The sequence below is a fragment of the Hypanus sabinus genome, chromosome 25 (assembly GCF_030144855.1).
Source record: "Hypanus sabinus isolate sHypSab1 chromosome 25, sHypSab1.hap1, whole genome shotgun sequence".
Lineage (NCBI taxonomy): Eukaryota > Metazoa > Chordata > Chondrichthyes > Myliobatiformes > Dasyatidae > Hypanus > Hypanus sabinus.
The window spans coordinates 44,426,746-44,440,873 of record NC_082730.1 but is presented as its reverse complement, the minus strand read 5'-3'; the positions used below and the strand labels follow the sequence as shown (position 1 = coordinate 44,440,873).

General features: G+C 39.4%; 1 protein-coding gene across 1 annotated transcript in view; it reads left to right on the top strand.

The window, feature by feature from the left end:
• Positions 1-1,697: 1,697 nt before the first annotated feature.
• Positions 1,698-14,128, top strand: part of LOC132381203 (choline/ethanolaminephosphotransferase 1-like) — a 113,457-nt gene continuing 101,026 nt past the window's right edge. Inside the window, exon 1 of the mRNA XM_059950502.1 lies at positions 1,698-2,159. Within this exon, the coding sequence (XP_059806485.1) occupies positions 1,818-2,159 (342 nt within the window). The 5' untranslated portion in view covers positions 1,698-1,817. The remainder of the gene's footprint in view (positions 2,160-14,128) is intronic.

Genomic DNA, 14,128 nt, shown 5'->3' with positions numbered 1-14,128 from the left:
TGCCCTTAACAAAGTCATGCTAACTATCCCTATTCAGATTATATCTCTCCAAAGGAACAGAGGAACTTCTGACATCCCTCGAAGCTGCCATTCAGGATGATAGGGTGGTTAAGAAGGCATGTTGGTGCTCATTCGTCTGGACTGAGTTCAAGAGCTCCAAGGTAATGTTGCAGCTATGTAGAACCCTGGTTAGATTACACTTCAGTTCTGGTCACTTCATTATAGGGACTATGAGGAAGCTTTTTCTAAAGTGCAGAGGAGATTTACCAAGATGCTGCCTGGATCAGAGAGCCTGTCTTAAAGGGCGAGTGCGCTAGGGCTTTTCTCTTTGAAGTAAGGGAGGATGAGAGGAGACTTGATAGAGAGTGTACAAGATGATGAGAAAATTGGATAGAGTGGACAGCCAGAGACTTTTACCCAGTGCTGAGAAGGCTAATATGAGGCAGAATAATTTTAAGGCGATTGGTGATTGGGGGGGGATTTCAGAGGAAAGAATTTTTACACAGGATGTGGTGGGTGCCAGGTGTAGTGGTAGAGGGGAATTTCTTTAGCCAGAGGGAGGTGAATCTGTGGAATTCACTGCCACATGGCTGTGGTGGCCAAGCCATTGGGAATATTAAAAACAAAGATTGACGGGTTCTTGATTAGTCAGGGTGTCAAAGGTTACAGAGAACAAGCAGGAGAATGGCGCTGAGAAGGAAAACAGGTAGGGATGATGAAATGGTGGAACAGACTCAATGGGCCAAATGGCATAATTCTGCTCCTTTGTCTCATGGTCTTTTTATTCCCTTAATGTCCCATTCCCTGATCTCCTGTGCCATTCCAAAATCCAGCGGGTCAGCCAGTATCTCTGGAGAGGAGTAAACAGTCAAGACCCTTCATCAGGACTGGAAAGGAAGGGGGAAGAAATCAGAATAAGATGGTGGGGGGAGGGGAGGAGTACAAGTTGGCAGAAAGTTGGCAGAGAGCAGGTGAGGGGGAAGGTGGGGGGAGGGGGAGATGGAGTAAGAAAGCTGGGAGGTGATTGATAGATGGTAAAGTACTTAAGAAGAAGGAATCTGATAGAAGACAGTGGCCCATGGGACAAAAGGAAGGAAGAGGGGAATGAGGGGTAGGTGATAAGCAGGTGAGAAGGAATAATGGAGAGCCAAAATGGGGAATTGAAAAGGAGGGAAGGGGGAGATTTTATAGGAAATTAGAGAAATTGATGTTCATGCCATCATGTTGGGGTCTACCCAATATCCATATCCATTGTAGCCAGTAAAACATGACATCAATGAAAAAAACATTGTAATCAATGAAAGGTTTCCAGGTCAACACCCTCAAAATGCTAGAGGAACCTAGCAGGTCAGGCAGTATCTCTGGAGAGGAATAAACAGTAAAAGGTTCATACAGTACAACATGAGGATGATAGTGGTGTCACAATTTCTGGCTTCTGCCTCTTCCTTTCCAGTCCCAATAAAGTGTCTCAGCCTAAAATGTCAGTTCATTCCTATCCGCAGATGCTGCCTGACCTACTGAGTTCCTCCAGCATTTTGAGTGGGCCAAGGTGCAAAACACATTGCCAACATCAGATAGCACAGAGCACAAATAGCTTTAAAAAAGCACCCTCATGTCTCATTCCCTGTTCCACTACCCATTCCCTACCTCTTTTCCCCAGATGATCCTGCCACGTGGTCTGGCCGGATGTGTATAGACGTCATGTCCGGCGGCGCCTGGCCGGTCCTGGAGCGGCGACGGGGGGTGTTTCCGTGCTCTGTGTCCAGGGAGACGAGCCGGACCGGGACCCTCAGGCCGTCAGTCAGTCAGTGCCTCCCATGAACGCGCAGCGGCGGAGAGAGGCCAGGGAGGCGAGCCCGGCGTTGAGCCGGGCGCCGGCTGGGAGACCTCGGGCTGTTAATGTCGGCCCGGCTCCGGGCCTCGGCGCCCTGCTGATGCAGCGGCCCCTGTCCCGGCAGCAGCTGAAGCGGCTGGAGGAGCACCGGTACCGGAGCGCCGGCGCCTCGCTGCTAGAGCCGTTAATGCAGGTGTGGTGGGAGTGGTTGGTCAGCCGTCTCCCGCTCTGGATGGCGCCCAACGTTATCACCGTCACCGGGCTGGCCCTCAACGTGTGCACCACCCTCGTACTCATCCTGTACTGCCCGACGGCCACCGAGCAGGTGAGTGCACGGTCCCATCTCCGCATAGTTACTGTAAGGAGTCTGATGTACTGTCCCATCTCCAAATGGTTAATGTACATGGACTAATGCAATGTCCCATCTCCAAATGGTTAATGTACATGGACTAATGCAATGTCCCATCTCCAGATGGTTAATGTACATGGACTAATGCAATGTCCCATCTCCAAATGGTTAATGTACATGGACTAATGCAATGTCCTATCTCCAAATGGTTAATGTACATGGACTAATGCAATGTCCCATCTCCAAATGGTTAATGTACATGGACTAATGCAATGTCCTATCTCCAAATGGTTACTCTATGGGGTCTAATTCACTGTCTTATCTCTAAGTGGTTACTATACGGGGTCTAATGCACTCTCATCTCCAAGTGGTTACTATACGGGGTCTAATGCACTCTCATCTCCAAGTGGTTACTATACGGGGTCTAATGCACTCTCATCTCCAAATGGTTACTGTACAGTGTTTAATACACTGACTCATCTCCAAATAGTTAATAGACAAAGTCCTTTCTCCACAGGATTAGTGTACACTGTCTTACACATGTCCCACTCCTATCCCCAGTGGTCACTGGAGTGTGATTAGTATGCACTGTTTCCCCTCACTGTCCCACCCCCAGTGGTCACTGGAGTGTGATTAGTATACACTGTATCCCTCATTGTTGCACCCCCAATGGTCACTGGAATCTGATTAATATACACTTTCTCTCACTGTCCCACTCACTTGTGGGATGGACAACCCACTGCAATGCTTATTCTATGAGATTGAATGTATTCTCTTTGTCAAAGTTTTAGATTCAAACATGTTTATTTATTCTGTGCAAAGGGTGATATTACTGACAGTAACTTCTGTAACTTTAGGAGCACACACATAAAACTAGTTGCAGACAACTCTAAATCATATGGTACGTAAAATTAAAGTTAGCACACCCATAATTCTCAGAATGACACAAAGCAAAACATTTGTGTGTGGAAGGTCATGTTTGATAAATCTTATTGAATTTTTTGAAGAGGTTACGAGGGTAAATCAGTGGATGTTGTCTATATGGACTTAAGGCCTTTGACAAGGTTCCACATGAAAGGTCAGTTAGGAAGGTTCAATCGTTAGGTATTACCATTGAAGTAGTAAAATGGATTCAACAATGGCTGGATGGGAGATGCCAGAGAGTAGTGGTGGAAAACCGTTTGTCAGGTTGGAGGCCAGTGACTAGTGATGTGCCTCAGGGATCTGTACTGGGTCCAATGTTGTTTGTCATATACATTAATGATTTGGATGATGGTGTGGTAAATTGGATTAGTAAGTATGCAGATGGTACTAAGATAAGGTGGCTTTGTGGATAATGAAGTAGGTTTTCAAAGCTTGCAGAGAGATTTAGGCCAGTTAGAAGAGTGGGCTGAAAGATGGCAGATGGAGGTAAATGCTGAGAAGTGTGAGGTGCTACATTTTGGTAGGACTAATCAGAATAGGACATACATGGTAAATGGTAGGTAGACTGATGTAGAAATAGGTGCATAGTTCCCTGAAGGTGGAATCTCATGTGGATAGGGTGGTGAAGAAAGCTTTTGGTATGCTGGCCTTTATAAATCAGAGCATTGAGTATAGGAGTTGGGATGTAATGTTAAAATTGTACAAGGTATTGGTGAGGCCAAGTTTGGAGTATTGTGTACAGTTCTGGTCACCGAATTATAGGAAAAATATCAATAAAATAGAGTACAGAGAAGATTTACTAGAATGTTACCTGGGTTTCAGCACCTAAGTTACAGAGAAAGGTTGAACAATTTAGGTCTTTATTCTTTGGAGCATAGAAGGTTGAGGGGGGACTTGATAGAGGTATTTAAAATTATGAGGGGATAGATAGAGTTGACGTGGATAGGCTTTTTCCATTGAGGGTAGGGGGGGATTCAAACAAGAGGACATGAGTTGAGAGTTAAGGGCAAAAGTTTAGGCGTAACTCAAGGGTGAACTTCTTTACTCAGCGAGTGGTAGCTGTGTGGAACGAGCTTCCAATAGAAGTGGTAGAGGCAGGTTTGATTTTTTTTCATTTAAAAAAAAAATTGGATAGGTATATGGACAGGAAAGAAATGGAGGGTCATGGGCTAAGTGCAGGTAGGTGGGACTAGGTGAGAGTAAGCATTCGGCACGGATTAGAAGGGCCGAGATGGCCTGTTTCTGTGCTGTTATTGTTATACGGTTATATGGTGACCCACTTTCTGCACAGGCGAACCGGCTCACAAATAGCCAGCACGCGGGGAGAGACTTTGGTAATGCACCTCTGATGTCATTTCCGTCCGGAGAGGGCGGGCTCTAGGGATTAAATGCCAGCGCCGTGAAGTTTGAATAAACTAGTCTCGAAACGACTTACCGACTGCGTGTCGTCTCTAGCTCTGTATGTAGTACATCGCTACAGTTATATGGTTAAGTAATAAAACAAGTCCCATCCCTCCCTCCCACCCATACACGTTCATGCACACAGAGATACAGACGCGCGCACAGCTACGTGCCTTCAACTCCTGGACTGGCCATCTTGGGCCTCCAATGGGCTGTAAGAGCAGAATTAGGCCATTTAGCCCATTGAGTCTGCTCCGCCTTTCCATCAAGGCTGATTTGTTATCCCTCTCAACCCCATACCCCTGCTTTCTCCCCATAACCCTTGACTCCCTGACTAACCAAGGACTTCATGCTAAAAGCAAATGCTAAGAAAGGCCAAGAGATTAACATTTTGTTTGGAAGAATTGGGTACAGAAACCTCAGGTCCCACATCATCAGGTTCAGGAACAGTTATTACCCCTACAACAATCATATTCCTGAACCAGTGTGGATGACTTCACTCACCTTAACACTAAACTGATTCCACAATCTACAGATAGTTTAATTTTTTATCTAAATCGCTATAGCACGGTCATGGGCTCCCACCGCAATGTGTTCATGCTGCCCTATTACACCCACTCTCAAACTCGTATGTCTTTGGAATTCGGATCTCAGCAGGTCAGGATCATCTATGGGAAAGAACAAATAGACGATGTTTTGGGCTGAGACCCTTCTTCAGGTCTTGTGAAGGGTTTTGGAATGTCATCTGTTTATTACCCTCCATAGATGCTGCCTGACCTGCTGAGTTCCTCCAGCATTTTGAGTGTTTCTCTGGATATCCAGCATCTGCAGAATCTCTGGTGTTTGTATTTCTTTTTATTTCCTGTAAAGACCTAAAAAAAAGTATTTCACGGTAATATAAATGCTAAAATATAAGTACAGTAAATTCCGGTTATTTGGGCAATTTAATAATTGGGGTAGCCATTTATTTGGGACAACTCTGCAAGAACAAAAAATAACTGATTATTTGGCTACTATGCCACTTATTTGGGGAAGGAGACTTGCCGAATAGGATCTAACTAGCTTCAGTCGCGTGCACTTGTGTAGCTGTTGGGCACTACACCATGATTGGAGCGATCAGTTTTTAAAAGCATCAGTTGTATGTGCTTATGTTCAAATATCAGTGCTTTTTGTCACTGATAGTTGCTGAGAAATAAGCAGTAAGACAATTCGAAACTGTTTTACTCAAGCATTCAGGCTTAGAGATGCCAGAAATGGTCAGGAGTGAGAATGAAACAATTTCACTACTTCAGCAAGTTAGGAACTACAAAGAATTTGAAGGTATCGACAATCATCTTGAGTGTTACAATAAAAATGAAGAAATGGGAGGATGCAATCGTCAAAAGCTTTGTATGAAGGCAGTCCATTATCTGCACTAGGTGTCTGCGATTTTGTGCATTGTGTACACTAGATGAATTCCTCCAATAACTAATACAAAGTTTTCTAATACTGTAGTACTATTAGTTGAGTTCTAATTTGTGTTGTATTTCATTTAATTACATAATAGAGGGGTGTACTTTTCGAATGCAGGTAAGGAATTTCTTCAAAGAGTGGAAAATCTGGAATTCTTTGCTGCAGGCAGCTGTGGAGGCCAAGTCTTTATCTGCTTTTGTGCTTTTCACATTGTTTGTCAATGATTTGATTAATGGAATTGATGGCTTTGTAGCAAAGTTTGTGGATGTTACGAAGCTAGGTGGAGGGGTAGGTAGTGCTGAGGAAGCAATGCAATTGCAGCAGGTCTTAGACAAATTGGAAGAACGGGCAAAAAAGTAGCAGATGTTGGTAAATTTATGATGTATTTTAGTAAAATGAACAATAGCGTGGACTATTACCTAAATGGGAAGGTTCAAACATTAGAGATGCAGAGGGACTCGGGAATCCTTGTGCAAGAGTCTGTGGTAAAGAAGGCAAATGCAAAGTTGGCGTTTATTTCCAGGGGAATAGAATATAAAAGCAAAGCGATAATGCTGAGCCTTTATACGACACTAGTCAGGCCGCACTTGGGAGTACTGTCAACAGTTTTGGGTCCCATATCTCAGAAAGGATGCGTTGTCATTGGAAGGAGTCCAGAAGAGGTTCACGAGGATGATTCTGGGAATGAAGGGGAATACAAGGCAGCCAAACACTTAAGCCTGTACTCACTGGAATTTAGAAGAATACTTGGGGAATCTCATTGAAACCTACCAACTATTGAAAGGACTAGATGGAGGGGACGTGAAGAGGATGTTTCCTATGCTGGGCACTAGAACTAGAGGGTACAGCCTCAAAACTGAGGTGCAACCCTTTAGAACAGATGTAAGGATGAATTTTTTTAATATAGCTGAAGAGTAGTAAATCTGTGGGACGCTCTGTTTCAGACTGTGGTGGAGGTCAAGTCCGTGTGTATATTTAAGGAGGAAGCTGATCATTTCGTGATCGGTTAGGGCATCAAAGGATATGGTGAGGAGGCAGGTGAGTGGGATCAGGGATCAGCCATGATAGAATGGTTGAGTAGACTTGATGGGCTGAATGGCCTAATTCTGATCCTACGTCTTGTGGTCTTTATGTTTAAAGAAGAAGTTAATAGATTCTTGATTGGTCAGGGCATGAAGGGATACGGGGGAGGGCAGGAGATTGTGGCTGAGAGGAAAAATGGGTCAGCCATTATGAAATGGTAGAGCAGACTATAACAATTACAGCACGGAAACAGGCCATCTCGGCCCTTCTAGATGGGTCAAATGGCCTAATTCTACTCCATTATCTTACTGTCTTCTAATTTGTTATTCAGTTTTCTTGGGTTTTTTATGTACCTTTTTAACTACTGCTGTGAAACATAGAACCGTAGAACATTACAGCACAGAAACAGGCCTTTTGGCCCTTCTTGACTGTGCTGAACCATTTTTCTGCCTAATCCCACTGACCTGCACCCGCCCCATATCCCTCCATACATCTCTCATTCATGTACCTGTCCAAGTTTTTCTTAAATGTTAAAAGTGAGCCCACATTTACCACTTCATCTAGCAGCTCATTCCACACTCACACCACTCTCTGTGTTTAGAAGCCCCCCCCCCCCGCCCAATGTTCCCTTTAAACTTTTCCCCCTTCACACTTAACCCATGTCCTCTGGTTTTTTTCTCCCCTAGCCTCCATGGAAAAACCTGCTCGCATTAATTCTATTTATACCCATCATAATTTTATATACCTCCATCAAGTCTCCCCTCATTCTTCTACACTCCAGGGAATAAAGTCCTAACATATTCAATGTTTCTCTGTAACACAGTTTCTCAAGTCCCGGCAATGTCCTTGTAAACCTTCTCTGCGCTCTTTCAACCTTATTAATATCCTTCCTGTAATTCGGTGACCAAAACTGCACTCAGTACTCCAAATTCGGCCTCACCAATGCCTTATACAATCTCACTATAACATTCCAACTCTTATACTCAATACTTTGATTTATGAAGGCCATGTACCAAAAACTCTCTTTTCTATCCTATCTACCTGTGATGCAACTTTTAGGGAATTTTGTATCTGTATTCCTAGATCCCTCTGTTCTACTGCACTTCTCAGTGTCCTACCATTTACCCTGTGTGTTCTACCTTGGTTTTTCCTTCTAAAATGCAATACCTCGCTCTTGTCTGTATTAAACTCCATCTACCATTTTTCAGCCCATTTTTCCAGCTGGTCCAAATCCGTCTGCAAGCTTTGAAAACCTTCCTCACTGTCCACTACACCTCCAATCTTTGTATTATCAGCAAATTTGCTGATCCAATTTACCACATTATCATTCGGACCATTGATATAGATGACAAATAACAATGGACCCAGCACTGAACGCTGTGGCACACCACTAGTCACAGGCCTCCACTCAGAGAAGCAATCCTCCACTACTACTGTCTGATTTCTCCCATTGAGCCAATGTCTAATCAAATTTCCCACCTCACCATGTATACCTAGGGACTGAATCTTCCTAATTAACCTCCCATGCAGGACCTTGTCAAAGGCCTTACTGAAGTCCATGTAGACAACATCCACTGCCTTCCCTTCATCCATTTTCCTTGTAACCGCTTCGAAAAACTCATAGATTTGTTAAACATGACCTACCAGGCACAAAGCTGTGTTTACTCTCCCTAATAAGTCCCTGTCTATCTAAATACTTGTAGATCCTATCTCTTAGTACTTCTGCCAATAATTTACCTACTACCAACATAAAACTTACCGGCCAATAATTTCCCGGGTTACTTTTAGAGCCTTTCTGAAACAATGGAACAACATGAGCTATCCTCCAATCCTCCAGCACCTGACCCGTGGATATCGACATTTTAAATATTTCTGCCAGGGCCCCTGCAATTTCAACACTAGTCTCCTTCAAGGTCCGAGGGAATACCCTGTCACGTCCTGGGGATTTATCTACTCTAACTTGCCTCAAGATAGCAAGCACCTCCTCCTCTTCAATCTGTATAGGTTCCATGACCTCACTACCTGTTTGCCTTATTTCCATTGACTCCATTCCAGTTTCCTTAGTAAATACAGATGCAAAAAACCCATATAAGATCTCCCCAATTTCTTTTGGTTTCATAAATAGCCGACCCCTCTGATCTTCAAGAGGACCAACTTTATCCCTTACTATCCTTTTGCTCTTAATATACCTGTAGAAGCTCTTTGGATTATCCTTCACCTTGACCGCCAAAGCTACCTCATGTCTTCTTTTAGCCCTCCTGATTTCTTTTTTATTGAAGTTCATCATCAAACATTTTCATAAGATGTATTTCAGACATTGTACATATATATCATATAATTATATATCACAAATCTCCACAAAGTATTTATCTGAGGTATACACTTACAGAAAAGAGCAGAAAGAAAAAACAAACAAAAGAAAAAAACCATGTAGAAGTAGGGAGTGATTTTTTTTTACAATATATTCATTGATTTGTGAGAATAAAATCAGACTTATGAGGCATTACACTTTTTATACAAAATGTTTGCAGTTTTTATACACCAAGTACCTTATTTGCTCCCTGTTTCCTATACATGTTACACATCTCTCTCTTCTTTATCAGAGTTCCAATATCCCTAGCGAACCAAGGTTCCTCATCCTTATTCACTTTGCCTTTAACCCTGACAGGAACATACAAACTCCGCACTCTGAAAATTTCTCCTTTGAAGGCTTACCAACGATATCCTTGCCAGAGAACAACCTGTCCCAATCTATGCTTTTTAGATCCTTTTTCATTTCTTCAAAATTGACCATTTTCCAGTTTAGAACCTCAACCCGAGCACCAGATCTATCTTTATCCATGATCAAGTTGAAACTAATGGTGTAATGATCACTGGAACCAAAGTGTTCCCCTACACACACTTCCATCACCTGTCCTAACTCGTTTCCTAATAGGAGATCTAATATTCCAACCTCTCCAGTCAGAGTGAGTGAGTGAGTGTGTGTGTGTGTGCGCCCGTCCGTACACTACCGGTTAATAGTCCAGACTGTACGGTACTCCTTCACATTGCACTTCAGAATGTCTCATTTCATTAGATGCAGAGAAAGCATTTCATAGGGTTGAATGGCCATACTTATTTACTGTGCTTGAGAATTTCAATTTTATTCCGACATTCATTTCCTGGATTCAACTGATATATCATAATCCAGTACCCTCAGTGCTTACTTACAATCAAAGATCTCCCTTTTTTCATTTATTTTGGGGTACTAGACAAGGTTGTGCTCTTAGTCCATTATTATTTGATATTGCTTTAGAACCCTTGGCAATTACTATCAGAGAATCACAGAACATTTCTGGCATTAATCGTGGGACAGATATACATAAGCGATCATTATATGCAGATCCTGAGAAATCCATTCCTGCAGTTATATCATTGTTGGCTCAATTTAGTGATTTTTCCGGGTATAAATTAAATCTTTATAATGAGTGAATTGTTTCCTTTAAATAGACAGCTTCCAATTTATGGAAATTTACCTTTTACATTAGTTACTGACTCTTTTATTTACTTGGGGATTAAAATCACAAAAAACTGTAAGGACTTATTTAAGGTTAATTTTTTACCCCTAATCAATTAGATTAAATGTTTGTTTACTAAATGGTCACCAGTATCTTTATCTTTGATAGGTCGGATTAATGCCATTAAGATGGTTATTTTACCCAAGTTTTTATATATATTTCAAGCGGTACCAATTTTTATTCCGAGATCTTTTTTTGCTAATGTTGATTCAAAAATTTCCTCATATATATGGCAGAATAAAAATCCTAGATTAGGTAAAAAAATATTTACTGAAGGCAAGGAAGGAAGGTGGATTGGCATTGCCTAATTTTAGATTTTATTATTGGGCAATTAATATCCGATATTTGATATGTTGGTTAAAGGATTGGGATTTATCTTTTAGCCCTCATTGGGTGAACCTGGAAATTAAATCTGTACAAGAATTTTCATTGGATTCTATTTTAGGGTCTTCTCTTCCTTTTGCTCTTTCTAAATTGCAGACACGAATTGACAATCCAATGGTTAAACGTACTTTACGTATATGGTTTCAATTTTGGAAATTTTTTGGGTTGACACAGTTTGTTTTAAATATTCTTATTGTATCCAATTGCTTTTTTTATCCTATTATAGACCAAGCTTTTTCAGCTTGGAAGACTAAAGGATTACTACAATTTTCTGATTTATTTTTGGATAATTGTTTTATGCCTTTTGAACAATTATCTAATAAATATAATTTGCCTAGATTTCATTTTTTTAGATTATTTACAGATTAGGAATTTCTTAAATACTGTACTTCCTACCTTTCCAAATCTTGTGTCTTCAGGTATTTTGGAGAATTTGTTTGAACTAAATCCTTCTCAGAAAGGGCTATTATCAAAACTCTACAATATAATTATGAAGATACGTTCAGAACCCTTCTATAAGATTAAAAATGATTGGGAAAGAGAACTTAACCTTACTATCCCTATTAGGAATTGGGATAAAATTCTTCAATTAGTTAATACATCATCTATATGTGCTAATCATTCACTAATACAGTTTAAGGTTGTGCATAGGGCTCATATGTCCAAGGATAAATTGGCTCATTTTTATTCCTATATAAATCCTATTTGTGACAGATGTCATTCTGAGATAGCGTCTTTAACTCATTTGTTCTGGTCTTGTCCGCTTTTGAAAAAATATTGGAAAGACATTTTTGATATTATTTCCACGGTATTGAACATTGATTTACAACCTCATCCTATTACTGCAATTTTTGGTTTACCAATGATGGACTCACCCCATTTATCCTCTTCTGCTTGTCGAATGATTGCATTTCTTACATTAATGGCTAGAAGATCTATTTTGTTGAATTGGAAAGAAATTAATCCTACCGTATTTCATTGGTTTTCTCAAACTATGTTATATCTAAATTTAGAAAAAATTAGAAGTGTTTTATTTGATACTTCTATTAAATTTGAAAAGATATAGAGACCATTTATTCAATATTTTCATATGATGTAATATGATGTTCCAAGCCAATTTGTTTTTTCAGTTTTGATTTTACATATGTTGAGAGGATCGGAGTTGACGACACTGATGATTTTGTATTTTTGTTAGATATTATAAACAGCCCTTTTTTTCATTTTTTCTTTTTCCCTTTTTTCTTTTTTCGTTTTTCGTTTTTTTTCTTATTAGTTATTAGATTGTTAGATTAGTTTTTTGCATTATTTTTTTTTCTTTTTTTTCTGTTTTTTTAATATATATTATGATATACCTAGGTTTGCCTTGTTTATTTGTTACTTGTATCGTCCATGATTTGGGAAGACTCATTTATACTGTAACTATTGCTTATGTATTCTTTCTTGTTCAGTTGAAATGTGTATGTTTGTAATCCCATTATGTATCAATTTTATTATGTTGATATTAATAATAATAAAAAGATTGAAAAAGAAAGAAAGATTAGTTAGATACAACCTATCACCCACAAAGCCATGCTGAGACTATCCCATATCTATCCAAATACTCATATATCCGGATCCTTAGAATACCTTCCAATAACTTTCCCACTACTGATGTCAGACTCACCAACCTATAATTTCCTGGTTTATTTTTAGAGCCTTTTTTTTTTTTGAAAACTTTTTTTATTGCATTTTTAAGTAGTTACAAAATGAAGTATGAAAAAAAATGTATATAACCCTTCCCCCCTCCCCTTAACCCCTCCCCCCTAACTGCCCTATATTAAAAAAAAAAGAGAATGAGAAAAAAAAAGAAAGAAAGAAAGATTGTCTGGTTGTTGGAAGATCTTCACATGCTCCATGGAATTCGTAAAAACTTTAATATGTATATTTATTTCTTTCCCCAAATGACCAATTGTTTCATCTTCAGAGCATCTATAGATTTAATCCTGTCTTTTGTAAATAAGGGCTCCAAATTTTCAGAAATGTTTCATATTTATCTCTTAAATTATAAGTAATTTTTTCTAATGGAATACAACCATAGATTTCTTTCTTCCAAGAGTCTATACTTAAATATGTATCCGATTTCCAAGTAACTGCAATAGCTTTTTTGGCTACTGCCAGTGCAATTTTTATAAATTCTTTCTGGTATTTATTTAGTTTGAGTTTTGGTTTTATCCCTTCAATATCACCTAATAAGAGTAATATTGGATTATGAGGAAATTGTGTTCCTGTAATTTGTTCCAGTAAAAGTCTTAAATTTGTCCAAAAAGGTTGAATTTTAGAACAAGACCATGTAGAATGTAAAAAAGTACCAGTTTCCTGGTTACATCGGAAACACTGATCCGATAAGTTTGGATTTAATTTATTTATTTTTTGTGGTGTAATATATAATTGATGTAGAAAATTATACTGCACTAATCTTAACCGAACATTTATTGTATTTGTCATACTATCAAGACATAGTCTTGACCAATTTGTTTCTTCAATTTTAATATTCAAATCACTTTCCCATTTTTGTCTTGACTTATGGATTCCTTGTTTAATTGCCTGTTTTTGAATCGTTATATATACAAGATATAATTTTTTTAATATTTCCTTTTTGAATTAAAATTTCTATTTCATTAGGTTTCGGCAATAAAATTGTTTGACCTAATTTTTCTCTTAAATAAGCCCTTAATTGAAAGTAACAAAATAAAGTGTTTATATTTATTCTTTAATTGATCAAATGACATTAATATACCTCCTTCAAAACAATTCCCTATATATCTAATCCCTTTTTGAATCCAATTATATAAAAGTTGATTGTCCATTGTGAAAGGAATAAGTCTATTTTGAATTAAAGATCTCTTTGCTAATAAAGATTTTTTTGTCTCATCATCAACATTTATCTTATTCCATAAATCAATCAAATGTTTTAATATAGGAGATTCTTTCTTTTCCCGTATCCATTTAGATTCCCATTTATATATAAAATCTGAGCCTTTCTTAAACAATGGAACAACATTAGCTTTTCTCCAATCCTCTGATATCTCATCTGTCACTAAGGATAAATTCAAATATCTCTGCTAGAGCCCTAACAATTTCTGCACTTGCCTCCCACAGGGTCCAAGGTAACACCTTGTCAGGCCCTGGGGATTTAGCTACAGTAATTTGCACTAAGGTAGCAAA